The 26,562-nt window shown below is 42.3% G+C and overlaps 1 protein-coding gene across 1 annotated transcript in view; it reads left to right on the top strand.

The window, feature by feature from the left end:
- sgcz (sarcoglycan zeta) overlaps window positions 1–26,562 on the top strand; it is a 459,259-nt gene that overhangs the window by 227,528 nt on the left and 205,169 nt on the right. The window contains exon 2 of the mRNA XM_078239226.1: window positions 284–385. Coding sequence (XP_078095352.1) covers window positions 284–385 — 102 coding nt within the window. The remainder of the gene's footprint in view (window positions 1–283; window positions 386–26,562) is intronic.

Here is a 26,562-nt window from a genome sequence, read left to right as displayed (position 1 = left end):
TTTTATAAGCAGGAAGTAATCTCATCTCTGGCAACACAATGGCTTACAGGTGACCTTGTGCAACAGACAGAAAATTATTTACCAGCCACACAATGTAGTTATGTCCGTAATGATCACAAGCTATAATGTTACTTAGCCACTGAACAGCAGCACATTGTAACTTTACATCAAGGGCCACCTAAGAAACATTCTCATGATAATGTTGTTAACATGTTTTTATCAAAAGAACAAATCTATTTTACCCTTTAAGTGTTGAATATGTGTTTTCTTTTCCTGACTGCAGGATGGGATGGGAAACCTGAAAATCACAAATGAAGGGGTACGCCTGGAAGGCAAATCCGAGTTCCTTCTCCCATTATATGTCAAAGAAGTTCACTCACGAAAGGTAAGTAGGAACAGTCCTGGCAGTAGCAAATTAAAAAATCATCTTTTTTGTTAAGAATAGCTGAGACAAATAGAGACAAAATTAAATGTGAAATGTGATTCCAATGTTAAGAGAGTTTTCTTTCTCAGAGTTTGCTTTCTAAGTAAAGCTGCAGACAGTTGACTTAATATGGGTGCATTCCTTGTAAGGAAATGAAAAATGTTGCTAGGATGTAATATATTAAATTGTAGAAATTAGTTCTGTAACTCAGTTGAAAACAATTTAATATCCTCTTTCACTTTTCTAAACCTTCAGGTTTACATTTGTGAAATGTCAGGCTGGATTTTCCGACTGCGTTCGCCCCAACCGGAAAATCCCGACCGAGGTCAACAGATCTTTGCATAGCCCACCCCCGCCTGCTACCATTCCCGTGGCGGGTGGGACGGGAAAGTTCCCTGTATGTTTCTCGCTTCCTTTACTTTTTGCAAGTTTCCCTCATCTATCTTACACATGCATTCTGAATCAGACTAGCAGGTGCCAACATTGCTCTGAATCCAGCAGCTACACGAGAATGGTCCGGATATATGGATCTTTCTTTAGAGTATCTGCTCCCTGTGAATAACAGCATGGCTTCTGCTCAGATTAAGCGCTTACCATGTGGGAAATTGTCAACACAAAACCCATTTCTTACCGATCGCTCCCTGGGCAATTACACCCCTCTGCTTTTCAGGTATTTTTAGTGATGTAAGTAAAATAATGGTCAGAAGGAAATTGCCTGTAATGTTTGTTGCACAGCTTATCAAGGCTCTTAATAATTGTTGAGAGATAAAATAGAGGGAGTGATTTTGAGCCCGCACTCTCCATCTGTGGGAATGCTTGGTGCACGCTCAAACTCTGGAGAGCGTGATTCACACCGGCGAGTCTCCTCCTGGAATATGCAACATTGCTGAGCTCTCTGCCAATTAGTTTGTTCAGAGTGAAGTTAAATTGATTTTGTTGCTCTTTATAATTTTCCCAGAGGAATTATTTTTGACCTGAGGGATTCCTGTCGTGTGCGAAGAAGGTCTTTGAACAGGTTTTCCTTCTCTTTGTGAAGCTCACTTGCTTAACCTTGAGGTTTCCTGTAATTCAGTAGCATCTCCTTGAGTTTCTTCTGTTGTGTTTCCATTCTGCTGTTTAAGGTAATTTTCAGTAGGGCATGATCTTGAGTCCACGTTCGCCGTCCACAGAAATGGCGGTGGGACCTCAAGATTCGCCGAAACCCTGGAAGTCACGGATCTCATCGGCGAGACTGCAACTTCTGATTTTCGCCGCCTCTCCCCAGTGACATTATCATTTACATTAATTTTAATATACTTAAACATAATTCAAAACCCCTGCCAGATATTGATCCTCCAGCATATATTCAAAATGGTAGTGCCAACCTGGCAGTGCCAACCTATGCCAGGGGCAGTGCCGAGTCGGACCCCAGTGGGAGCCTCATGAGAGAGGGGCATTTATTTGTGGTGGTGGGTGGAGCAGACATAGGAATTGGAGATGCCAGTGATGGCCCTTTGGGGAGGGGCAGGGGGTTGTTGGTATTCACTGCGTGGGTGGGGATTTGGGGTCGGACAGAGCGAGGATATGACCCCTTTCCTTCTTGCTCTGCCACTTTTTGTTTGGCTCACGTCCAACCTTGTTGCCCCCTTGTGATTCCTTGCCCTTATGTTGTGGCTTGTTGTCTTCTTGTCCCTTGGAGTTTTTCTATGTTTATTCATGTTAGTCTTTTTTTGTGCAGAGTGGTGGACAGGATGGTACTTGTGTGGTGGGGGAAAAGAGGAAAAGGGGGGTTCTTTTGTTCCTGGGGTATGTGGCAGGAAGAAGGGTAAACTTGAGGAGGCGAGGAGGGGGCCTGAGGGAGGGGGGTTTGTGTACTGCATTGGGTAGAAAATGCTTAGAATGGTAGTGGTTAACAAGGGAGGTGTTAGGGCCCTCTGGGGACCAAGGAGGTTATCCGTGTGTGAGAGAGCGCTGGGTATGGTGAGGGTGATGAGTGAGTACTTCTCTTTTGGGTTTCCCTCAGGGATATGATTGAGGTGTATAAGACTGTGGGGGGCCCGGATAGGGCGAGTAGGGAGCAGTTGTTTGCTCTGGCTGGGGGCTCTGTCCCGGGAGGGCATTCCCCAGAATGTATATTCAAAATGGTAGTGCCAACCTGGCAGTGCCAACCTGTGCCAGGGGCATTGCCGGGTCGGACCCCAGTGGGAGCCTCATGAGAGGGGGGCATTTATCTGTGGTGATGGACGGGAGTGGACGTGGGAACTGGAGATGCCGGTGATGGCCCTTTGAGGAGGGGTGAGGGTGGGGGCTGCCGGAATTGACTGTGTGGGTGGGCAGTTGGGGTGAAAGATCCGATGTTTGGGGTGGGGGTGGGTTCCAGCATTGACTGTTTGGATGGTGGCTTGGAGGGAAGGGATCCGATGTTCAGGGGAAGGGGGTGTGCCAGTTCCAATCGGCAGGAGGGTACAATGCCTGCCCTGATTGGTGGGGGGGGGGGGGGGGGTAGGGGTTGGGGTTGGTGGAGCTGGCTCCAATTAGGGGTGGGGGGTTGCTGGCTACAATCGTGGGGGATGCTGGCTCCGATCGGAGTGCGTTGGGCGGGGGGGACGGGGGTCGATGGTTTAGGATGGTGCTGGCTCTGATCAGCTGGTGGGGGGGGGGGGGAGCGGGTTGGGGCAGGAGTTTAGCTCCAATCAAGGCTGATAGGCTGGAGGGGAGTCTCTGAGACCTTCAGGTTGGGCTGAGGGGGGAGGTCATTGTTTGCTTTGATCGGGGTGCCCTTTAAACATGGCACCCCAATCTTAATGCAGCTGGGCTTTGTTGAAGTGTTGAAGCCCCATGCCCTGTTTTGATGGTGTGGAATTCGTCAACCTGTTTTCTTTGTGGTAGCGTGTGATAAGACCTGGATAAAAAACTGATGCGATTCTCTGGAGAGTAACACAACGTTTTTCTTGCTGGACCCAACACTGCCAATTTTTGGGTAAGATTTCGCCCATTGTTTCATGTTGCTTGATGAATTACACATTCCTTTTGTGTCGGATCATGAACGACAATCAACAGCTCTTTCAATTATTTATTTTCCTGTTGATCTCTTGCCAACTCTGGCTTTCAGTGCATCATTTTATTGGTACTGACAGTTCCAGTGCAACTTTTCCTGAAGTAATATATTACATCCTTTTTAACTCCTTGTGTTTTTCCATGGCTGCATATTGATTCTTCAAGAAGTCTTTCAGGGTCATAACTCCTTTGTGCCTGGTTGAATTTGCCCAACTCCTACTTTGAGTTGCCAACTGTGGAACTGAGGGTCATTATTTTCTCCTGGTACCTTTGTGTTGTCTCTGAAATTTGTTTGTTCAGATCTGGAACAACTGGTTCATTAAAGACTTCACTTTATCATGCATTTTCAAGGGTATATACTCAGCTTGCATCTTGCACTTCAAGTCTTCCTGTTCAGCTCTGATGCAATTATTTTCCTGTAGAGAAGTTTCATTTCTATTTTGCATGCTTTGCTTCTTTTCTAGTCAGAGTAGAAACAGCAGGATATATAAGATGAAAATGAGGCAGAAAAGATGGTGTGAGGGGGAGGGTTTCAGATTCGTGAGGCATTGGGACTGGTTCTGGGGGAGGTGGGACCTGTACAAACTGGATGGGTTACGCCTGGGCAAAATCGGGACTGATGTAGTTGGGGGAGAGTTGTATTTGCTAGAGTCATTGCGGAGGGTTTAAACTAATATGGCAAGGGGATAGGAACCTATGTAAGGATTCAGAGCAGAGGAAATCAAAAACAAGAGAAAAAGACAGCAAGGAGAATAAGATAGGCAGAGAAATCATGGGCCAGAGTGAGATAATGACACAGTAAAAAATAGTAGGAAAGGGACAAGAAACCTTAATGTTGCAATGTTGTTGCAATTATACAGGGCCTTGGTGAGGCTAGACCTCGAGTATTGTGTGCAGTTTTGGCCTCCTTTTCCGAGGAAGGATGTTCTTGCTCTCGTGGGAGTGCAGCGAAGGTTTACCAGGCTGATTCCGGGGATGGCGGGGTTGATGTATGAGGACAGATTGACTAGGTTAGGATTGTTTTTGCTGGAGTTCAAACAAATGAGGGGGGATTGTATAGCGACTTATAAAATTTTAACAGACTAGACAGAGTAGATGCAGGGAGAATATTCCCGATGGCGGGAGTGTCCAGAGCCAGAGGTCACAGTCTGAGGATTCAGGGTAGACCATTTAGGACGGAGATGAGGAGACATTTCTTCATCCAAAGAGTGGTGCGCCTGTGGAATTCATTACCACAGGAAGTAGTTGATTCCAAAACGTTAAATGTATTCAAGAAGCAGCTGGATATAGCACTTGGGGCGAATGGGATCAAAGGTTATGGGGAAAAAGCAGGATTATGCTATTGAGTTGGATGATCAGCTATGGGTTCTAGCATTGACTGGATGGTGGCTTGGAGGGAAGGGATCCGATGTTCAGGGGAAGGAACCTATGTAAGGATTCAGAGCAGGGGAAATCAAAAACAAGAGAAAAAGACAGCAAGGAGAATAAGATAGGCAGAGAAATCAAGGGCCAGAATGGCGGAGCAGGCTCGAAGGGCCAAATGGCCTCCTCCTGCTCCTATCTTCTATGTTTCTATGTTAAAAGGACTAGCCTTAAGGTTTTGTACCTGAACACTTGGAGCATTCAAAATAAAATGGATGAATTAGTTGCGCTGATAAATGTAAAGGGACATGATATAATTGTGATTATGGAGATATAGCTCCAAGGTGACCAAGGATGGGAACTAAACATTGAGAGCTATCCAGTGCTTAGGAAGGATAGACAGAAAGGAAAAGGTGATGGAATTGCATTGCTGATTAAAGAAGGTATTGATACAATATTGAGGAAAGATATTAGCCCAGACAATATGGAATCTGAATGGGTTGAGTTAAGAAACACCAAAGGGCAAAAAATATTTGTGGGGATGGTATACAGACCAGCAAACTGTAATGTAGGCCAGGATTCTCCCAATAAAGAATTAAGTGCCCAACAGATGGGAAAATTGGAGAACTTCCCATCCACTTTCTGGGCATATTTACCTGAACGAATCTCCGACACTATGCGTAACAGAGTGCCTTAGAAAGATTCACTCTGGAGAGTGGGGGGTGTGGGCCTCGTCCCACCTGAGAGGCCGGCAGCATAGCACTGAGTGGCCCACTGCGCATGCGTTGATCTGTCAGTGCGGAGATCGGCGCATGCGCACTGGCCCCCCATCGCCAGCCTCCGATCGTTGGCCTTCTGTTTATCCCCAAACCCCCACACAGAATGATGGCCTCCCCCTCCTGAGTGCAGGCCTCCTGACACCACCCCCCCATTACCATATGGTAATCAACTCTGCACTGATTTCTGGCACGGAGCTGATTACGTTGAAAAAAAGGGCCTCGGAAACTCGCGATCGACCACACGCCAGTCGTGAATCTCATTAAACGCCCCCTGCTGATGTCTCCCAGACCGTTACACTACTAAAGCAGCACAGCGGGCTGGAAGAATCCCAGCCATAATGTTGGGAATAGCATTAAACAGGAAACCAGAGATGCATGTGACAAAGGAAAATCTGTGATTATGGGTGACTTTAATCTGCATATAGATTGGGTGAGTTAAATTAGTCACAGTACAATAGAGGAGGAATTTCTGGCATGTATACGGACGTTGAGGAACCAATAGGGAATAGGGCATCTTGGGCTGGGGGTTTTGTGCAATGGGGAAAGGATTAATTGGCAATCTAGTTGTCAGAGAATCCTTGGGAATGAGTGACCATAATATGATTAAACTCTTTATCAAGATGGATAGCGAGGTAGTTGATTCTGAGACCAGGATCCTGAATCTCAATAAAGGTAACTATGATGGTATGAGGCATGAGTTGGCTATGATGGACTGGGAAACATTACTGAAAGGAAAGACGGTGGACAGGCAATGGCAGGCATTCAAGAAATGTGTATGTGAACTCCAAGAATTGTTTATTCCTATTTGGCACAAGAGTGGAAAAGGAACTGTGGTCAAGCCATGGCTTACGCGGGAAATTAGAGATAGTGTCAGATTCAAAGAAGAATCATAAAATTGACAAAAAAAAGCAATAGACCTGAGGATTGGGAACAGTTAAAAAATAAGCAAAGGTGGACCAAAGAATTGAATAAGAAGAGGAAAATAGAGTATGAAGTTGGCGGGAAACATAAAAATGACTGTAAAAGTTCTATAGGTATGTAACGAGAAAAAGATTGACAAAAATGAATGTAGACCCCTTACAGTCAGAAATGGAGGAATTCATAATGGAGAACAAAGAAATGGCTGAAGGATTAAATTAGTACTTTGCTTCAGTCTTCACAAAGGAAGACATGAATAATGTACTGGAAGTTCTGAGAAACACAAGTTTTAGTCGGGAGCTAAAGGAAATCAGCATTAGTAGAGAAATGGTTTTGGGGAAATTAATGGGATTGAAGGCAGATTAATCTCCAGGGACTAATAATCTTCATCCCAGAATACTTAAGGAAGTGGCCCTAGAAATAATAGATCCATTGGTGGTTATTTTCTAAAATTCTTTGGACTCTGGAATAGTTCCTACAGATTGGAGGGTAACTAATATAAGCCCGCTATTCAAAAAGGGAGGTAGAGAGAAAACAGGGAACTATAGATCAATGAGCCTAATGTCGATACTGGAGAAGTTGCTAGAGTCCATTATCAAGGATTTCATAACTCGGCATTTGGAAGGCAGTGGTATTATCAGACAGAGTTAGCATGGATTTACAAAAGGAAAAGCATGCTTGACAAATCTACTGGAATTCTTTGAGGATGTAACTAGTAGAGTTGACCAGGGAGAATCGGTGGATGTGGTTTATTTAGACTTTCAGAAGGCTTTCGACAAGGTCTCACATTGCAGGTTAGCAAACAGGAAGCAATGAGTTGGAATAAATGGGTCTTCTAATGATTAGCAGGCAGTGACGAGTAGGACACAGCAGGGATCGGAGCTAGGATCCCAACTCTTCACATTATATATTATTGATTTGGACGAGGGAACTAAATATATTATCTCCAAATTTTCAGATTTGGGTGGGAGGGTGAGCTGTGAGGAGGATGCAGAGATGCTTCACGTGATTTGGACAAGCTGAGTGAGTGGGCATATGCTTGGCAGATGTGGATAAATGTGAGGTTATCCGCTTCGGTAGCAAAAATAGGAAGGCAGATTATTATTTGGGTGTAAATTGAGGTGGATACTCACCAAGACCTTGTTGTCCTTGTGCATCAGTCGCTGAAAGTAAGCACGCAGGTACAGCAAGCAGTCAAGAAGGCAAATGTTATATTCATAGAGAAAGGATTTGCCGCACCTGGAGTATTGTGTGCAGTTTTGGAGTCCTTATCTGAGGAAGGTTGTTGTTGCTATCGAGGGAATGCAGCAAAAGTTTACCAGGCTGGTTCCTGGGATGGCAGGACTGTCACATGAGGAAACACTTTGTTGATTAGGATTATATTCATTGGAGTTCAGAAGAGTGAGGGGAGATCTCAGAGAAACCCATAAAATTCTAACAGGATTAGACAGGGTAGATTCAGAAATAATGTTCCCGATGTTGGAGGAGTCAAGAACTAGGGGTCATAGTCTGAGGATAAGGGGTAAACGTTTTAGAACTGAGGTGAGGAGAAATTTCTTCACCCAGAAGGTGGTGAATTTGTGGAATTCACTTCCACAGAAAGTAATTGAGGCCAAAACATTGTGTGATTTCAAGAAGGAATTAGATATAGCTCTTGGGACTAAAGGGATCCAAGGTTATGGGGGGAAGGCAGGATCCGGATATTGAATTTGATGATCAGCTATGATCACAATTAATTGCAGAGAAAGCGTAAAGGGCCGAATGGCCTACTCCTGCTTCTGTTTTCACTGTATGTCTATGTATGTTTTGAATTACCTCAGATAGCTTTTCATCATTCACTAGCCTCTGCTCACTCTGCCCTGCCATGTGCTGTTGCAGTTTGGGTATCGTATTAGCATTTTCAAAAAAACCCTATGTTTAACCCTTTCAGCCACTCCTCTGCCATTTCTTTCTTTAGCACTTTACTCTTTAGCTTGGGCATTGCATTGCATGTACGTAGTTGGCAACCATCTTGTAGCTTGTTTAAATTTGTCTCACTCACTCTAGGATCTTCTGTTTCCCTAATTCAGGGGTCTCTTGTTACCTTCTCTCTGGGATCTCTTGTTGCCCATGGCACTTTATTGGGCATTGCCCTCTTTCTGGGTCTATTCCAATCTTCAATCCTATTTGCTATCCATAGCTGTTTTTTCTTGTGGTTACATATTTAAATATTATTTCCCCTTTAAGGCTATCAGTGCAGTAACCATTTTTTTCGCACATGCCGACTGCATCCTGACGGTTTCTCTCCAAGTGATCAAGTGATGTTCCGGACCAGTGTGTTTTCCCGCGAGCATCATGGAGAGACTGGCATGGAAGGGAAGACGGAAAATTCTGCCCCTTCTCCCCATTGGATTAAAGTGCCTCCTTGTTTAGTTTTAACATTCAGCATTGAGATTTGTATATTTAGAATCCTGAATTTGGAATCTGAATTTATATACATTTATCTCTAATGATTTATATTGTGCCCCGTCTCACAAAGAAGCTTGAAGTATAATAATATCCCATTATGTGCTAGTATCAGGCACTACTGTGCAGCAAATATCTGTACCAAAAGTAGCTAAAGACTTGCTAAATACCATGACAGCTATGTGATTTATTGTGTTCGCGGCTACTGGATTGATTTGCAAATCCACTGCTTATTGTTGTGCTTGTAGTTCAGTCACATTGAACTAATATTGATTTGATATTGACAGCAAAAATGGGGGAAATATTCAATGTGAGCGTGCAGTGTATATTATGTTTCTAGATATTTTATAATGCTACATTATCCAAGTGCATCCTGTCAGCAACAATCTATCTTACAGCATTAGCTGTGGTTCAGCAAGTAGCGCTCTTGCCTCTGAGTCAGAAGATTATAGGTTTACTCCAGGCTGAACTCCAGAACTTAAGGCTGACACTCATGGGGTACCGAGTGGGTGCTGCACTGTTGGATGTGCTGTGTTTCAGATTAGAGGTTAAACTAAGGTCCACCTGCCCCCTCAGGTGGATGTAAAAGATCCCTTGGCACTGTTTCAAAGATGATCAGGGGAAATTATGCCTGGCCAACATATATCCCTCAGTCAACATCACAAAAATAAGATTATCTGGTCATTACCAGATTGTTGTTTGTGGGAGCTTGCTGTGTGTAGATGGGCTGCCATGTTTCCTTCATTACCCCAGTGGCTGCACATCAGTGTATGCCATTGGTTGCAAAGCACTTTGGGATACCCTTTGGCCATGAAAGGAGCTAAATAAATATAAGTATTTCTTTTTTAGATGACACAAGATTTCGTATTAGGCATAAAACTATCAGCTCTCTGTGATTGATAACTATAATTCACAGGAAGAGCTATGATAGTTCAATACATCAAGAAGCAATTGGCCGAGCATGATTAAATCATTTATTAGACTGGTGTAGTTAAGTACCATAATGGTTTTGTATGCTGCTAGCATATATGAAAGTAATTCTATCCTTGAATTGCTGTGATTCCAGTTTCTAAACAATTTCCATTAACTTTACACAGCTAGCACTGGCAGCAACAGAAAATAATTGTTGAAAAATGGAAATAATGGGATTGAATTTATTTTCTTCTCGTAACCACTTTGGCATCCCATATCCAATCTAATGCAGTAAGTGCTAATCGCCGATTGTATTTTGGTTTTACACCAATGTACAGAAGTCAATAAGCTTTTTAAATGCATTTAGAACACATGCATTAGCACTCAGTTAAATAGTTTAATTTCCAAAAACCATTTATATTCATTCAATATACTTGCTCTCTGTCCAGAATGCCGCTCAATGTCAACCAACATTTTAATGGTTTAGCTGTGCAACTGAGTGACTGTCAAACAGTCTGCTCATCAACATGATCAGAAGGTGGGAAACAACATCGGAAGGTGGCAATGTATTCAAAATGCGGTGCATTCGGCACAAAATAAATCAGTACAACTCATGAATTGGGGAGTATTTTAACTTCCTCTGCCCAGCTCAAAGGGGCAGTGTCAGAGTTTAAATTGCGGTGGTTGACTACTTCCTATTCCAGATGCTTAATTTGGACCTTGTGCTGGTAGCCCACAGAATCATGCAGGAACCTTATTTGTACATATCATCATCCTATGATAGACATATAGGAGTCAGATATAATTTAGAAGGTCCAGGGGGCATAGTGTGCAGCAAGGATATTGGGCTTAGTAAAACCTAATGGTCAAGAGGAAAAGGCCCCCAAAATGTAAGATTATATTTGTGGGGTGGGGACAAACAGTCTGAGGTCTTGTGGCAGAGTGGATAGCATCCTGCTTCTCAGCCAAAAGCTCTGGGTTCGAGTTCCACCCAAGACTCAATGGCCAAGGAAGGTACATTCATAATGCAGCCAAACGGGTTGAGTGTCAATCTGCAAATGGCGTGATGAAAGTGGTGATAAAAGTGCAAGAGACTCCTAGTCAGCCACATTTGATGTGGAATGGGGCCCCTCAAGCTACAAGCCCCGGGCGACAGACTAGTGACCCATTCCAGGAATAACTAGCTATGGAAACAGATGAAAGCCTGCCTTCGTGCATCACTGTATGTGGGACGAGAATTGGAATTGGAAGAGTTCTCTTCCCAACTCCACAAAAGTAATGGGTGGTGCTACCTCCCAGGCTTCGTTCCATTCTCAAACTTATCATTTTGCCAGTTGACATGATGCCTGAGCTACCTGATAAAGCGTCAGCTCACAGTGATGAGCTGTGATGAAATGCATGTTAAGGGATTTCATCTCATTGTAGAATGTCAATACATTCTAAACCTAAAACCTCTCCATTGACTGAACATAAATATGTTGTGAAAATAATGTTTGGAGCATGATCACTTTGAATAGATTCCATTGTATTTGGGACCGATGCGCAGAAATCTCATCACATTGCTATTATAGAAAATGGTGTATTATGTTCAGTAAAGTAAGCACAATTCTTATTCTCACTGCTGCACAGAGAATCGGCACAAAGAAGTCAGGCACAAATTTGTACATTTGGTCATTTAACTTGCATAAATATTGGTTTGTATGGGGAAATAATTGAAAAAAAACTTCTTTACTTCTTTGTGGCCTTTGGGAACCCTTCAATGGCCGATACTAATCAGGATCATAACAGTTTCAAAAATAATCACATTTTAATTATTTCAAGACAATGGGTGCGAAATAATTATTCCCCGTAATACATGTGATCTGGTGGAATATTTTCAAACAAGATGGCCCAACAAAGATCACTGATGCATTCTTTGCTACACCAAGTTATTAGATAGGAAAAATAACTTACTGATGCATTTAGAGTATTGTGCTTTAGAAAAAGAACAAAAATACCAACAGATGTGCAAAAGGAGCTGTTGCATCATTTTACTCAAACACATTTATACATCATGAAGCAGCAGCCACTAGCTTAACTGAAAAGAGAATATTATTGTAATAAAAAGAGAAAAAGGTATTATACATTCATATAGATTTGAATTATTTGATTGGAAATGGATAAAGGTGGTAGACTTCACATTATGATAATGTGATAATTTATTCACCTTCAATTGAGTAGTTCGATTAAAGAAGACATTCTGAAAGGTGACCATATTAAGCAGGACATATGAATGAGGTGGCAACATTTTTGTTCGAGTCAACTGACAACTTCTCTTGAGGAGAGTAATGATTATTATTAGCCATAATGATATTAATTCACCAGCACTGCATCAAATTTAATATCATGAACTGTTTCTCCTTCATAAGTTATTTACTTTGATTTAACATCAGTACAATAGGCAATTAAATGAACCTAACCGTTTCATGTTAAGAAATACTGTTGGCTGGTCTTTCGTAAACCTAAAAGGAGAAATATGGCAGCTTCATGCTGAAGAACAAGGAATAATCCTGAAATGCAGACTGAAAATGAATAAGGGTTTGTTGGAAAGTGGGTATTAATACGAACATATGAATTAGGAGCAAGAGTAGGTCGCTCGGCCCCTCGAGCCTGCTCTGCCATTCAATACGATTATGGCTGAAATGATTGTAAACTCAACTCCACATACCTTGATAACATTTCACCCCCTGGCTTAGCAAGAATCTATCTACATCTGTGTTAAAAATATTTAAAGACTCTGTTTCCACTGCCATTTGAGAAAGAAGTTTCCAAAGACTCAACCTTTTAAGAGAAATAAAATGCTCACCTCTGTCTTAAATGGACAACCATTTATTTTTAAACAGTGGCCCCTAGTTTTAGATTCTCCCACAAGGGGAAATATCCTCTCCATATCCACCCTGGCAAGGCCCCTCAGAATCTTATATGTTTCAATCAAGTCAGCTCTTACCCTTCTAAACTCCAGTCGATATAAGTGTAGCCTGTCCAACCTTTCCTCATAAAACAACTTGTCCTTTCCATATATTAGTCTAGTAAACATTCTCTGAACTGCTCCCAACACTTTTATATCCTCCCTTAATAACAACATTTAAACCAGCACTATCCTGATTAGAATCCTCACTGTACCCATTTCATTAATTTAAAAGACCATCAGACTCTAATTAGGATCTTATCCTCCTGCAGTTAGACCATTGCTAGATAATAGCCACTGGGATTTCTGATTGCTTGATGAGATCCTTACTTTTCCTCTCACTTATGCTTATAGTTGTCTTCATGTGCATTACGTGGCATGCATGTGTGTCATAATTCTTTAAAATGTTGCTAAACGGCACACGACAAAGCTGTCATTTTATACAACCACGATCAGGAACTGGCTCACCAAGAAGCTCAGCTGAAAAAGCTGTCAGGAAAATGTAACGACAATGGGCTGCATTTTCTCAGCCAATAACAACAGTTGGAGGCATAAGTGCTGATAATGTGGAGGGAAGTCCGGTGTCTTCCCGCTGCCATGGCATATTATCAGCAGCGGGAAGCTCTGTAGTGCAGCCACCCTCTGGGCAGCTGAGTGATAATTAATGGTCCAATTTAGCGCTACTTCCTGCCTGCACTGGCAATTTTCCCATTTCAGGTGGGCCAGAGACTGCTTGATAAAACACTGACAGCCTCTCAACAGGTTCCCAAATTGAGACTCTTCTTATAGCTATGACATGGCACAGGGAGGTTCCCCTCAGCAGCAATGGTCGCTCCCACAGCAATGACATTTGCAATATGACACTCCTACCCCACTTCTGTTCCAACCAATTGCCGCAGCCTATTTGGCCCTGAATGTTTAAAATTAGCTTTGGCACCTCGCCATGCAGCAGTCACCTTGTAGCCTCAGCAGTGGCCACTGCTACTGATGGTGCTGCCAAGCCTGCTGAGCTGCCAGCCCTCTGATTGGATATTGGGGGTATCCGCCATTCTCAATGGAGCGGCAGTCATAGAAATCATAGAAACCCTACAGTGCAGAAGGAGGCCATTCGGCCCATCGAGTCTGCACCGACCACAATCCCATCCAGGCCCTACCCCCACATATTTACCCACTAATCCCTCTAACCTACGCATCTCAGGACTCTAAGGGGCAATTTTTTTTTTAACCTGGCCAATCAACCTAACCCGCACATCTTTGGACTGTGGGAGGAAACCGGAGCACCCGGAGGAAACCCATGCAGACACGAGGAGAATGTGCAAACTCCACACAGACAGTGACCCGAGCCGGGAATCGAACCCAGGACCCTGGAGCTGTGAAGCAGCAGTGCTAACCACTGTGCTACCATGCCGCCCAGTCCTGGCAGTGACCCAAGGTCTCTCAGCCAGTCGCCTGCTGGCACAGGATTAATTCCTACTTTCAATCCCAGCAGTCAGACTTGTTCAGTGCCAACCAAATTCAGCCCGACTGGACATCAGTATGGTGGACATTGTCAAACCTCTTGCTTTGGGGGGATTTTACTGGAATGGCAATTGATCTCTGAGTCCTGTTGCTGGTTACTTTGAAGAAATAGTCCCTGTAGAGTTGGTTTGATTGCAGCAAAAGTGCATCATCTGAAGTCACTATTCGGAAAGTAAAAGCAAAATACTGAAGATGCTGGAATCTGAAAGAAAAGCAGAAAATGCTGGAAAATCTCAGCAGGTCTGACAGTATCTGTGGCAAGAGAATAGAGCCAACATTTCCAGGCTCAAAACATTGGCTCTATTCTCTCTCCACAGATGCTGTCAGACCTGCTGAGATTTTCCAGCATTTTCTGTTTTTGTGTCACTATTCGGAAACAGGGGCTGCAAACTTCGGTTCCACAGCACTGCTGGTGCTGATGCAATGGGAGCCTGACACCTCATAAATATTGGGCAGACTGCAAGGGAACTACTGCAAGCATGCCATGTGTGCAGCAGAAGGATGCAGAATGGGAGGATTATGGCATCAAATGTAGTGTTTAACACTGATTATGCACAGAATCTGCCATTTTTGACCTCACATCCTGTGAGGGCACCTTCTTAATCACTTTCAGCTGAACATGCATTTGGCTGCATTATCTTCTCAAGTATTGACCTGTGCTAATTAAAAAATCAACTTCTTTTGATTTGATTTATTATTGACCCATGTATTGGGATATAGTGAAAAGTATTGTTTCTTGCACTTTATACAGAAAAAGCACCATTCGTAGAGTGCATAGGGGAGGAGGAAAGAAGGGGGTACAGAATATAATGTTACAGTCATAGTTAGGGTGTGGAGAAAGATCAACTTAATGTAAGGTAGGTCCATTCAAATATCTGATGGTAGCAGGGAAGAAGCTGTTCTTGAGTCAGTAGGTATGCGATCTCAGACTTTTGTTTCTTTTTCCCGATGAAAGAAGGTGGAAGAGAGTATGTCTGGGGTGTGTGGGTCCTTGATTATGCTGGCTGCTGAGGCAGCAGGAAGTGTAGATGGAGTCAATGGATGGGCGGCTGGTTTGCGTGATGGACTGGGCTACATTCATAACCCTTTGTAGTTTCTGTAGTCTTGGTCAGTGCAGGAGTCATACCAAGCTGTGATACAACAAGAAAGAATGCTTTCTAAAGTGCATCTATAAAAATTGGTGAGAGTCTTTAATAGAACTTTTTAGGACTTCTAATATTGCAATTGTTCCTTTTCCCATTCACAAAGAGCTCTCATCTTTCCTGACTGAGATCCTATCAAAAAGTAAACTTCTTTAAATTTACAATTTAAATTGAAAAGTAGTGTAACAAGGATTACATACTTACCATTTCAGAACAGTTGGCTGTTCAGGACTGGAATATCCATGACACATAAGTAAATTAAATTGCACCAAAATGACATTTTATATCAAGCTAGTTTTGTAGTCAAAAGATGTATGCTTCATGCAATACAAAGTTATAAGAGATATCTAACTTTATAGTTAGTGCACCCCATACATGAATCAGACAACTTTCATAAAGCTTTTAAATTGTGTATTGATTTTTAAAGAAATGTTGATTTTTTAAAAATCCTGAGGGAGTGATGTATTAATTATTCCTTAATGATTTGATAATATCATAAACTGATAAATGAAAAATAATCCAAGGTTCATTTGGTTCACCTTTTAACATCCTGATAGATGTATGATGCAATACTAATGGAGTTGACTAATCATGGCGATCAATCCCTAACAATTAACCTACATTGCAGGAGACACCAGCATGAGAAAGGGCAACTTTTATTGTCATTGAATATAATGACCCAGTGAAGAAAATAGCTTGAGGTGAAAAGTATGGAGATTCAAATCTCCAAAGTCAACTGTTCCTTCCAAGCGTAGTATAATCATCATAAACTGTATCCAAAAATATTATTTTCTGAAAACAATCTCTCATTTACATGTAAATGCATCAACACAATTTTTTTCTCTGTCTCCCATCCATTTATATTCCATCCATTTATCACTCATTTGCTGAAATATTGGCCCAGATTTTGCTGCCAAAATTACATTGCGGCTAATGGAACTAGCCTGTATCTATGCATAAAAGGTACAGCACCTTCAGACAAGGAACAAATCCATGGTTAAACTCAAAAATACCAAAGTTCCTGCTCCAATTGCACCACTGCAGTGTTAGCTTCATTAAACTGGCATCCCACTGTTTGCTTCACCAGTGAAATGCATTAAATGACATTACTGTATTTGCAGGTAGGTATGAACTAAATTCATCACGGAAATTAAGTCTTGCCCATTCTAGTCTAATTACCCTTTTAATAAATAACTGTGAACTGTGCAGGCATTTTGTAAGCCTGCACTGAAACACTGCTGTTTTGGCCTCCATATTTAAGAAAGGTTATCCATGCATGGTGGAGGTAGTACAGTGGAGGTAGTACAGTGAAGGTAGTATGGTCCCTGGGATGAGGAGGTTGACCTGAGATGAGAGGCTGAATATATTTCCAAGAGTTTAGAAGAATGTGAGGTGATCTCATTCAAACATACAAGAAGATTAGGGCACATAGGTTTAAGGTGCAAGGGGCAAGGTTTAAAGGAATTGTACGAGGCAAGGTTTAAAGATGTACGAGGCAAGTATTTTACACAGAGGATGGTGGGTGCCTGGAACTTGCTGCCGGAGGAGCTAGTGGAAGCAGATACGAGAGTGACCTTTAAGGGTCGTCTGGACAAATACATGAATAGGATGAGAATAGAGGGATATGTTTCCTGGAAGGATAGGGGGTTTTAGTTCAGACGGGCAGCGTAGTCAGTGCAGGCTTGGAGGGCCGAAGCGTCTATTCCTGTGCTGTAATTTTCTTTGTTCTTTGCAGGATAAGGGAGTAATCATATAAGGTTGAGATGAGAAGAAATTTCTTCACTCAAAGGGTTGCAAATCTTTGGAATTCTCTACCTCAGTGTGTTGTGGATACGCATCATAGACTAGTTTTAAGGCTGAGATAGACAGATTTTTGGTCTTTTGGGGAATTAAGGGATATTGGCCAGAATTCTCCACCCCACACCACTGCCAGCGAGAATGGAGAATTTGGCGCTTAGCCAAATCTCCATTCACTGCAGCGGGACTGGAGATTCCAGGCTGCAGATGAGATTGGAGAATCCGACTCATGGAGAGTGAGCAGGAAAGTAAAGTTGAAGCCAAAGATTAGTGTTGATCATATTAAATGGCGGAGCAGACTCGGTGGGTCACATCATTCACTCCTGCTCCTATTATGTTCTTATTAGTAACTACCAATCTCTGAAAATTAACGATTAATAATGCTATTACTTCAGGCTTTAATGGTTGCAGATTTAAAAAAAAAAAATCCTTTCTGTCTCTCTCAAACCAACTTCCTTTTCCCTCTCTTTATTTCTCTTTCTGTCTTGATTTGACATTGAATTTCCCCGCACTAATTTATGCTTCATTCTCTGTCATTTTGCCGTTAATTTAACAATCCTTCAAACTAAGTGGTTATGGAGACACACAGCTGGTGTCACAGTACAATTGTATTCACTCAGCTCCCTGATGGGCAGTTTTCCCTTGCTTTCCTGTTATTACCTCACACTCTCAGCGAGTTAGGATGCAAAAAATTAAAAAACCTTAAAGTGGCACGGGCCGAGCTAATGACAGATTTCATTAAATGCGCTGCTACAGCATTTGGCCCACTGTTTCTGCAGATTAATTTTAAATTTACATCCCTTCAAGTGCAAGCTATGTCCTCTGGTTCAACCTCTCTGGTCAAGGTGAAGCAGCTTATCATTTTCTATCGTTGATTTATACTACATTTTTTGTTGTCAGCTCAGCAGGGTCAAACTGTAAACAGTGAATAACTGCATGTAAGACATCTGTGCAAGCACAGTTACTCCATAATTGAAAATAAAATGCTAATTTATGAAGTTGTTCCGCTAGTGTCCTTAACACAGGTAGCCAATTAAATGGACACTAATTTAATTAATATGATTCATGTTAAGACTTGAGATCAGAAGAAACATTTTCACATAGTGTAGTGGATATATGGAACAGAATTGCAACAAAACTGGCTGAGGATGAGGCAATTCATTGTCATTAACAGGAACTGGATAAACATTTGGTTGGGAACAGAATTGCTGATTATGGGGATATGTAAAGATGGTGGTGGTGGGGCATTGTTGCTGTGTTAAGGATAGTGAAAAGAGATTGAAAAAAAGCAGATGTCAGGGTGGATGAATCTTCAGGCTTACTTGATTTTGCTTGAAGATCGGGATTTATTCAAATAGAACTTTCCCTCAAGAGTTTAATAAAGAATGAAAGACTTGAATGAAATAATGCTTTACATAACATTAGGATGTCCCAAAATAGCCAATTAAGTGTTTTTGAATTGCAGGACTGGATTTGCCCATAGGTGGTGGGAATCAGCAGGTGAGTCTGATTTCAGGGTATGAATTTGCATCCATCTCCAACCTACCCTGAAGCGTGACTTTCATGAGGTCAGGATCTTAATGGCCCTGGAAATGGATCAATCGTCCAATTAGCGGCTGAGGGATTGAAATGAGGGTGAAACACAAGGGAAAAGGGGCCAATTCAGGCCTGAATCAGCACCTATTGCTGTAGCCTGTGCGTGCTCTTCAAGTATTGAGAGAATTTTTATCAACTCAGCGACAGCGAAAGAACAGGGATATTGTTCCAAGTCAAGATGGCATGTGGCTTGGAGGGGAACTTGCAGGGGCCGGTGTTCCCATGAATCTACTGCTCTTGTCCTTCTAGATGGTAGAGACCACACGTTTGGAAAGTGCTGTCAAAGGAACCTTGGTGAATTGCTGCCGTGCATTTTATAGATGGTGCAGACTGCTACCACTGTGCTGGCAATTCTATGTGAGTATCAAACAGATGAAATAATTATCATTACAAAACAGTGAAATCGGCTCAACTTGTGGATCAAGATCACCTGAAGACTGAGATGGTGGGACGGTTTAGTGGACAAATGAACAGAACATCAATATTAGGAAGATTGTTGTGGATAGGTTGACTTTAATGAGTGGCTGAACTTAATTTATTAGATTTGGTGTTCTATTGTTTCCACACAATAAAAGCATTTTTCATGTCAGAGTACCATTTGTAAATTTATGTCAACTGTCCTGAGGTGTGAAAACAATCCCTCACACTGGAATAAACTGAAATAAACTATTTAGTTTTGACAGTATTTTCTCATTTCTTGATCGTATTAGTTTAGAAATTTGGAAAGCCGACTATCATGCATCCATTTATTCATAGTATTTACGGTTGTGCCCTGCAGACCTTTTGAAGATCAGGTATTTGAATAGTAATGTATGAAGTAGAAGTGAAGATGTGTGACTTATTGAAATAACAGCAACATTGAAGCCCATGGGGTTTTAAAAGAGTGTGTGTATGAAATTGGCAAAGGGATGCAAAGCAGAAAATTGTGATGAAGAGTTGTTTTTCAGTCTGAAAGAAAGTATATAGTCGTATTCCTGAGGGGAATTGTCCGATTTAGGAATTCTGCTTTTTAAAATATATGTCAGCGCATGGCTTGGCTATGCAGGGCTTAATTCTGAAGGTTGTCAAGATGAAAAGAGAAGTGAACACTGTGGAGGATAATAGCAGATTTCAGGAGTTAAACTGGTGAAATGGACTGGCTTTTGCTACCAAATAAACCTGTTGGACTTTAACCTGGTGTTGTTAGACTTCTTACTGAAATGGACAGGCACATGGCTGGCATAATTTCGTGCAAAACTGTGAAATAATATATTTTGATAGAAAAAGTAAGAAGAGGTAATATAAACTGCATCATAAGATTAAATGCAGGAGATCTGATAGATGTGTTCAAAGTTATGAACAATTTTGATAGAGTAAATAAGAAGAACGTTCTAACCCATCCCCAATCAGGTATGGAGTTAAGCAATGCTGCGTGCTAGCACCATCCCTGTTTACCATGTTTTGCCCCAACATGCTCTCCGCTGTCTTCTGTGACGGCGATCCTGGCATTAAAATCAGATATCACATGGATGGGAAGCTTCTCAATCTGTGATGGCTAGGTAAAGAGCAAAGTCTCCAAGGACATATTTACTATTTCCTATTTTCTGTCACATACTACTGGTTCAGAGTTGGACATTCAATGCAGCATAGACTTGTTCCCCAATGCGCGCAACAACTTTGGCCTTAAGATCAATATGAAGACAACTGCAGTAATGTACCTGCCTGCTCTAGGGAAGCCCTATCTCAAGCACAACGGTTCAGTTCATGACCAGTACATGTCAGCAGTGGATAAGTTCACTTATCTTAGCAGCACACTCTCTCAAGCTGTCTGCATTAATGACAAGGCACGTTCAAGAATTACGAAAGCAAGTGTAATCTTAAGCAGATTTTAAACATCAGTCTTAGAACCAAGGGGAGCAAAGTGAAAGTCGATAGAGCAACAGTCCTGCCAACCCTGCTCTATGCACGTGAGATTTGAACTTTGTGCTAGCACGATGCATAGAAGATCAACCACTTTCACTTGAGCTACCTTCAGAAACCTTTGAAGATCAGATGGTAGAACAAAATCCCAGACACTGAGGTATTCACCCAAGCTGGCAGGCCTAGCATCCATAACATGTTGAGAGAGTCACAACTGAGTTGGGCTGGTCATGTAGACAGAATTCCTGACACTTGCTCCTTATCTCGGTCTTAAACAATCAATCCTTATCCTGTAATGTGCCCTTACATTCTTGATTCTCCAGTTGGGAGAAACAACTCCGTGTTTATTCATCAGACCCCTTCATAAAAAATGATAGTAAAAGTTTTTATAAATATATAAAAAGGAATAGAGTGGCTAGAGTGAATGTTGGACCCTTGGAGGACGAGAGGGGGGAGTTAATAGTGGGAAATGAGGATATGGCTGAGTCTTTAAATAAGTTTTTTGTGTCGGTCTTCACGGTGGAGGACACAAATAGTTTGCCAAATATTAACGATAGAGGGTTGGCAGCAGGAGAAATACTTAATACAATTAATGTTACCAGAGAGGCAGTGCTGGGTAGACTAATGGGACTGAAGGTGGATAAGTCCCCGGGTCCGGATGGAATGCATCCCAGGGTATTGAAAGAAATGTCAGAGGTAATAGTGGATGCGTTAGTGATTATTTATCAAAACTCGTTGCATTCTGGGGTAGTGCCGGTTGATTGGAAAACGGCTAATGTTACGCCGCTGTTTAAAAAAGGAAGGAGACAAAAGGCGGGTAACTATAGGCCGGTCAGCTTAACGTCTGTAGTAGGGAAAATGCTGGAATCCATTATTAAAGAGGAGATAGCAGGGCATCTGGATAGAAATGGTTCGATCAATCAGACGCAGCATGGATTCATGAGGGGAAAGTCGTGCTTGACGAACATGTTGGATTTTTATGAAGATGTGACTAGGGCGGTTGATGGAGGAGAACCGGTGGATGCGGTGTTTTTGGATTTCCAAAAGGCGTTTGATAAGGTGCCCCATAAAAGGCTACTGAAGAAGATTAGGGCACACGGAGTTGGGGGTAGTGTGTTAAAGTGGATTGGGGACTGGCTATCCGACAGGAAGCAAAGAGTCGGAATAAATGGGTGTTTTTCCGGTTGGAGGAAGGTAACTAGTGGCGTGCCGCAGGGATCGGTACTCGGGCCGCAACTATTTACCATTTATATAGATGATCTGGAGGAGGGGACGGAGTGTAGGGTAACGAAGTTTGCAGACGACACAAAGATAAGTGGAAAAGTGAATCGTGTGGAGGACGGAGAAGATCTGCAGAGAGATTTGGACAGGCTGAGTGAGTGGGCGAGGATATGGCAAATGGAGTATAACGTTGAGAAATGCGAGGTTATACACTTTGGAGGAAATAATAACAAATGGGATTACTATCTCAATGGAAACAAATTAAAACATGCTACCGTGCAAAGGGACCTGGGGGTCCTTGTGCATGAGACGCAAAAGCCCAGTCTGCAGGTACAACAGGTGATCAAGAAGTCAAATGGGATGTTGGCCTATATTGCGAGGGGGATAGAATATAAAAGCAGGGATGTCTTGATGCACCTGTACAGGGCATTGGTGAGGCCGCAGCTGGAATACTGTGTGCAGTATTGGTCCCCTTATATGAGGAAGGATATATTGGCATTGGAGGGAGTGCAGAGAAGGTTCACCAGGTTGATACCGGAGATGAGGGGTTTGGATTATGAGGAGAGGCTGAGGAGATTGGGTTTGTACTCGTTGGAGTTTAGAAGGATGAGGGGGGATCTTATGGAGACTTATAAGATAATGCGGGGGCTGGATAGGGTGGAGGCGGAGAGATTCTTTCCACTTAGTAAGGAAGTTAAAACTAGAGGACACAGCCTCAAAATAAAGGGGGGTCGGTTTAAGACAGAGTTGAGGAGGAACTTCTTCTCCCAGAGGGTGGTGAATCTCTGGAATTCTCTGCCCACTGAGGTGGTGGAGGCTACCTCGCTGAATATGTTTAAAGCGCGGATGGATGGATTCCTGATCGGTAAGGGAATTAAGGGTTATGGGGATCAGACGGGTAAGTGGTACTGATCCACGTCAGATCAGCCATGATCTTATTGAATGGCGGGGCAGGCTCGAGGGGCTAGATGGCCTACTCCTGCTCCTATTTCTTATGTTCTTATGTTCTTATAAACTTATATGTTGCAATGCTTCTTGCGCAGTTCATTCTTCTAAACTTCTGAGACTAAAGGATCAATTTACTCAGTGTTTCATCATAGAAGAAGTCTCTCATCACAGAAACCAATCTACCAATATACTTGCCTCCGATTCAAGTTTATCCTTCTTTATAATGGTGTAGTGTCAACAAAGCTTTATACAATTGTAGCAGTCTTTCATATTAATATAATGCCAACATACCATTTACCTTCCTAATTTTTGCATGCTAATTTTCTATGTTCCTTGCATCAATATATGCGCCCACCTATCCCCCCATGGCCCAAATACCCTCTATGCCACCTCTATAGCCACTCATCGAGTATCCACCATGGTCAGACCTCAGCACTCATGTGGAGATGAAAAAGATAAAGGGGAGAATTTTCCTGCCCTGCGCGCCACAGCAATTATAGCGGGCTGGTGATGGACCATGTAAAGGTCTGTTGACCTTGGGTGGGATTTTCTGGTTTTGGGGTGAGCGCAACCCGAAAATCCCGCCCTAAATGTCTAACAACCTAATGCCACTCTCACCCCTACACACTTGACAATGAAAAATCTTTCATTAATAATATCCATTCAAAGCTTTTAAATCTCCTCAAGTGGGTAATCTCTTATAAAAGGCAAACAAACTTCAATTCAGACCCTTCCATCAAATATAACTAATCCTTAAATCACCTCTTTAAGCTGTCAAATTCTGAACTCAGAACAACCCCCAGCCCCCCGGCCCACTGAAATAATTACAGTTTTGAAGCTCAGCTAAGCATTCATAATGTCATAATGATAGCCCTTGGGGAAATATTAACAAAGAGCTATCTTGAAATCACATAACCAGATGCTAGTCATATTTCTAACCTTTTGCATCAGGGTCCCATCTGTCAATTTTAACGGTCTGCAGACCCTTCCTAACTCCATGAAAATCCATTCCCATGTCTCTAAAATTATGATTTGTTTGGCCCTTTACCTCTCTTTGTGCCATTGGTTTATTTACCACATCACGATTGCTTCACACATCCAAATAAAGAGCCTTTAGTTTTTTTTATTACAATTATTTGCACGGACCTTATTCTCTGATGCACAATTGTTGTTAAACGCACTGCCCTTTCAGCAGTGCGTTTAATTGTCGTTAAACGCACTGCCCACTCCCAGTTTCAATTTCACCCAGCACTTTGAATCAAAATGGTAAAATAGGGCCCAGAATGTAACGAACAAATTGTAGGCACAAATTCGACTCAGAGGGTAAAATATGGTAGCCACAAACATTAGATCACCATACCATTGATGAACAGTGGCAGCTATGTGTACCATCTAGACGATGCACTGAAGGAGCTCACCAAGATTCCTTAGGCAGCACCTTCCAAGCACAGGACTACTACCACAGAAGGACAAGAGCAGCAGATACCTGAGAACACTACCACCTGGAGGTTCCCCTCCAATCCACGCATAATCCTGATTTGGAAATAAATCGCTGTTTCTTCACTGTCTTGTCAGAACTGGGAAGTGAATGGATCAGGTTTTTCAGTGTACAGAAATGTGGTGAATCCGGTAGAGTGGGATTAGAGATTAAATTACTTTTGCAATCAGAGATGATATAACAAGAGATAAGCAGACAGTGGAGATTTATGTATAGAGTTAACAAATAGAAATAGATTTAAGGTTGAATTGGGACTGGTGTAGAGTCCCCCAGTAGCAGATGTGAAGTGACAGAATATATTCCTGCAAAGATTGCACAAGCATGTAGGCAGAGTGGTTTCCACGGGAGATTTCAGCTTGTATATAGATTTGGATAAGGAGATGAGCTGATGTCAGAAAGGTAGCTATTTTCTGGATTGCATTCATGGTAGCTTTCCTCAACCAATGACCTAGGACCAATTAGGGGCAGACCACATAAGATGTAATAGTGAGCAATGAGCCAGGTTTATTCAATAGTCGAGTGAAGATTAACCTAAGAGCAAATACAATGGGTGGGATTTTCCCTTCTTTCTCAATGGTGGGATTTTCTGGACCTGCCGACACAGGTGAAGTGTGGAAAATGGTGTAGACATCAGCAGGACTGAAAGATCCTGTTGGCGGACAATAACGAACCGTCTCCACTGCCGCAAAACACACCACGGGGGGACGGGAAAAACTCATTCTATGTGATTGAGCTTGATGTTGTTTTTGACAGGGAGAAATACAAAACAGTTACTCAGATTCTAGATTTAGGTATGGCTGACTTCAATTAGATGAAATATAGATTGACAGTCCATAGTACACTGAGCAGATCTCTTAATTGGTAAGTCAACAGAAGTGTAGTGGGCTTCATTCAAATAAATTATTTAACATGGTGCGTTTTTGCCCCTAAGAGCAAAGGCTCAATTTACCAGAAAGGACAATGAGAGAGGTAAGAAACAACACAAAATAAAGAAAACTAATCTTGGCAAGCAGCGGCAAAACAGAAAGTATGTGCTGCAAGAAGGGATTCTGAAGGGAAATTTGCAAACAATATCAAAACCAATACAGAAAGACATTAGGGAAAAAGAAGATAGTTAAGAGCACAAAATAAAAACCCTTAAAAACTGACAATGGTAAGATAAATAAAAATAAAAAAATGGTAGACATGTTATTACTTGGTATTTATGTTTATAGTACAGGAAAAGCATAATATGCTGGACATCTGAAGGAAATTTGTAATGAACCAGAGATGCTAACTCACCAAAATTAGCAATAGCATGTTGACCAAAGAAAATAGTGGCATTAATGGCTGGGATTTTCTCATTTCTTTCAGCTCAGGCGTGAAAAGCGATATCTAACATACTGCCAACTTCACCCGCTAAATTTTTATACACCTCGTTTAAAAAAATCCAAGAGGTGGTCCCATAACATCATGCTGGTGGGGTGGGCTCTGAAGCCCCCTTTTTAAAAAACACCTTCTCTTAAAACAATAAATATCAAAACAGGATCCCCCCTACTCCGCCCTGTGCACATACCCTCCCCCAGGGAACCCCTAAAGGACTCAGGGAAACCCCTCCTCCTCCCTCCCCACCCAAAATCGACCTCTGCAACTGAAGTCCCCAATTCCCTGCCGTGCATCTGGGCAATCCCCCCAGCACTGGCCCATGGCACTGCCTTGCTACCAGGATACTGCCCGGGCATGTCCTTCTCTCCCCCCTGGGGGCTGTATTTATCTGTGTGCACCCAGTGGATTCTCTTTGCCAGGTCCCCATTAGTCCAGACCTCTTGTAAAGGGGAAATTATGAATGTGAGGCGATACAGCAGGGAAGCCCGCTAATGATATGGTAATGTATGGTAATCATCTTAAACAGATATTTCTATCTCTGACGAGAGATTATGTCGATCATAATTTGGCCTAATCACTTGAAGGCACATAATGCAACATCAGTTAGTGTCTCTGGTAATCCTTTGAATGTGGACCCCTGTAGCTTCCCATTTGTACAAAATAAAAGTGTAATTGTTACATTTTAGTACACAGAGACCAAGTGGAATCAACTTGGGCAAGAAGGTGTTACATTGGTCTGTATCTTTCAGCAACCA

Source organism: Mustelus asterias, chromosome 1, assembly GCF_964213995.1.
Source record: "Mustelus asterias chromosome 1, sMusAst1.hap1.1, whole genome shotgun sequence".
Taxonomy (NCBI): domain Eukaryota; kingdom Metazoa; phylum Chordata; class Chondrichthyes; order Carcharhiniformes; family Triakidae; genus Mustelus; species Mustelus asterias.
This window is presented reverse-complemented; position numbering and strand designations above follow the sequence as displayed.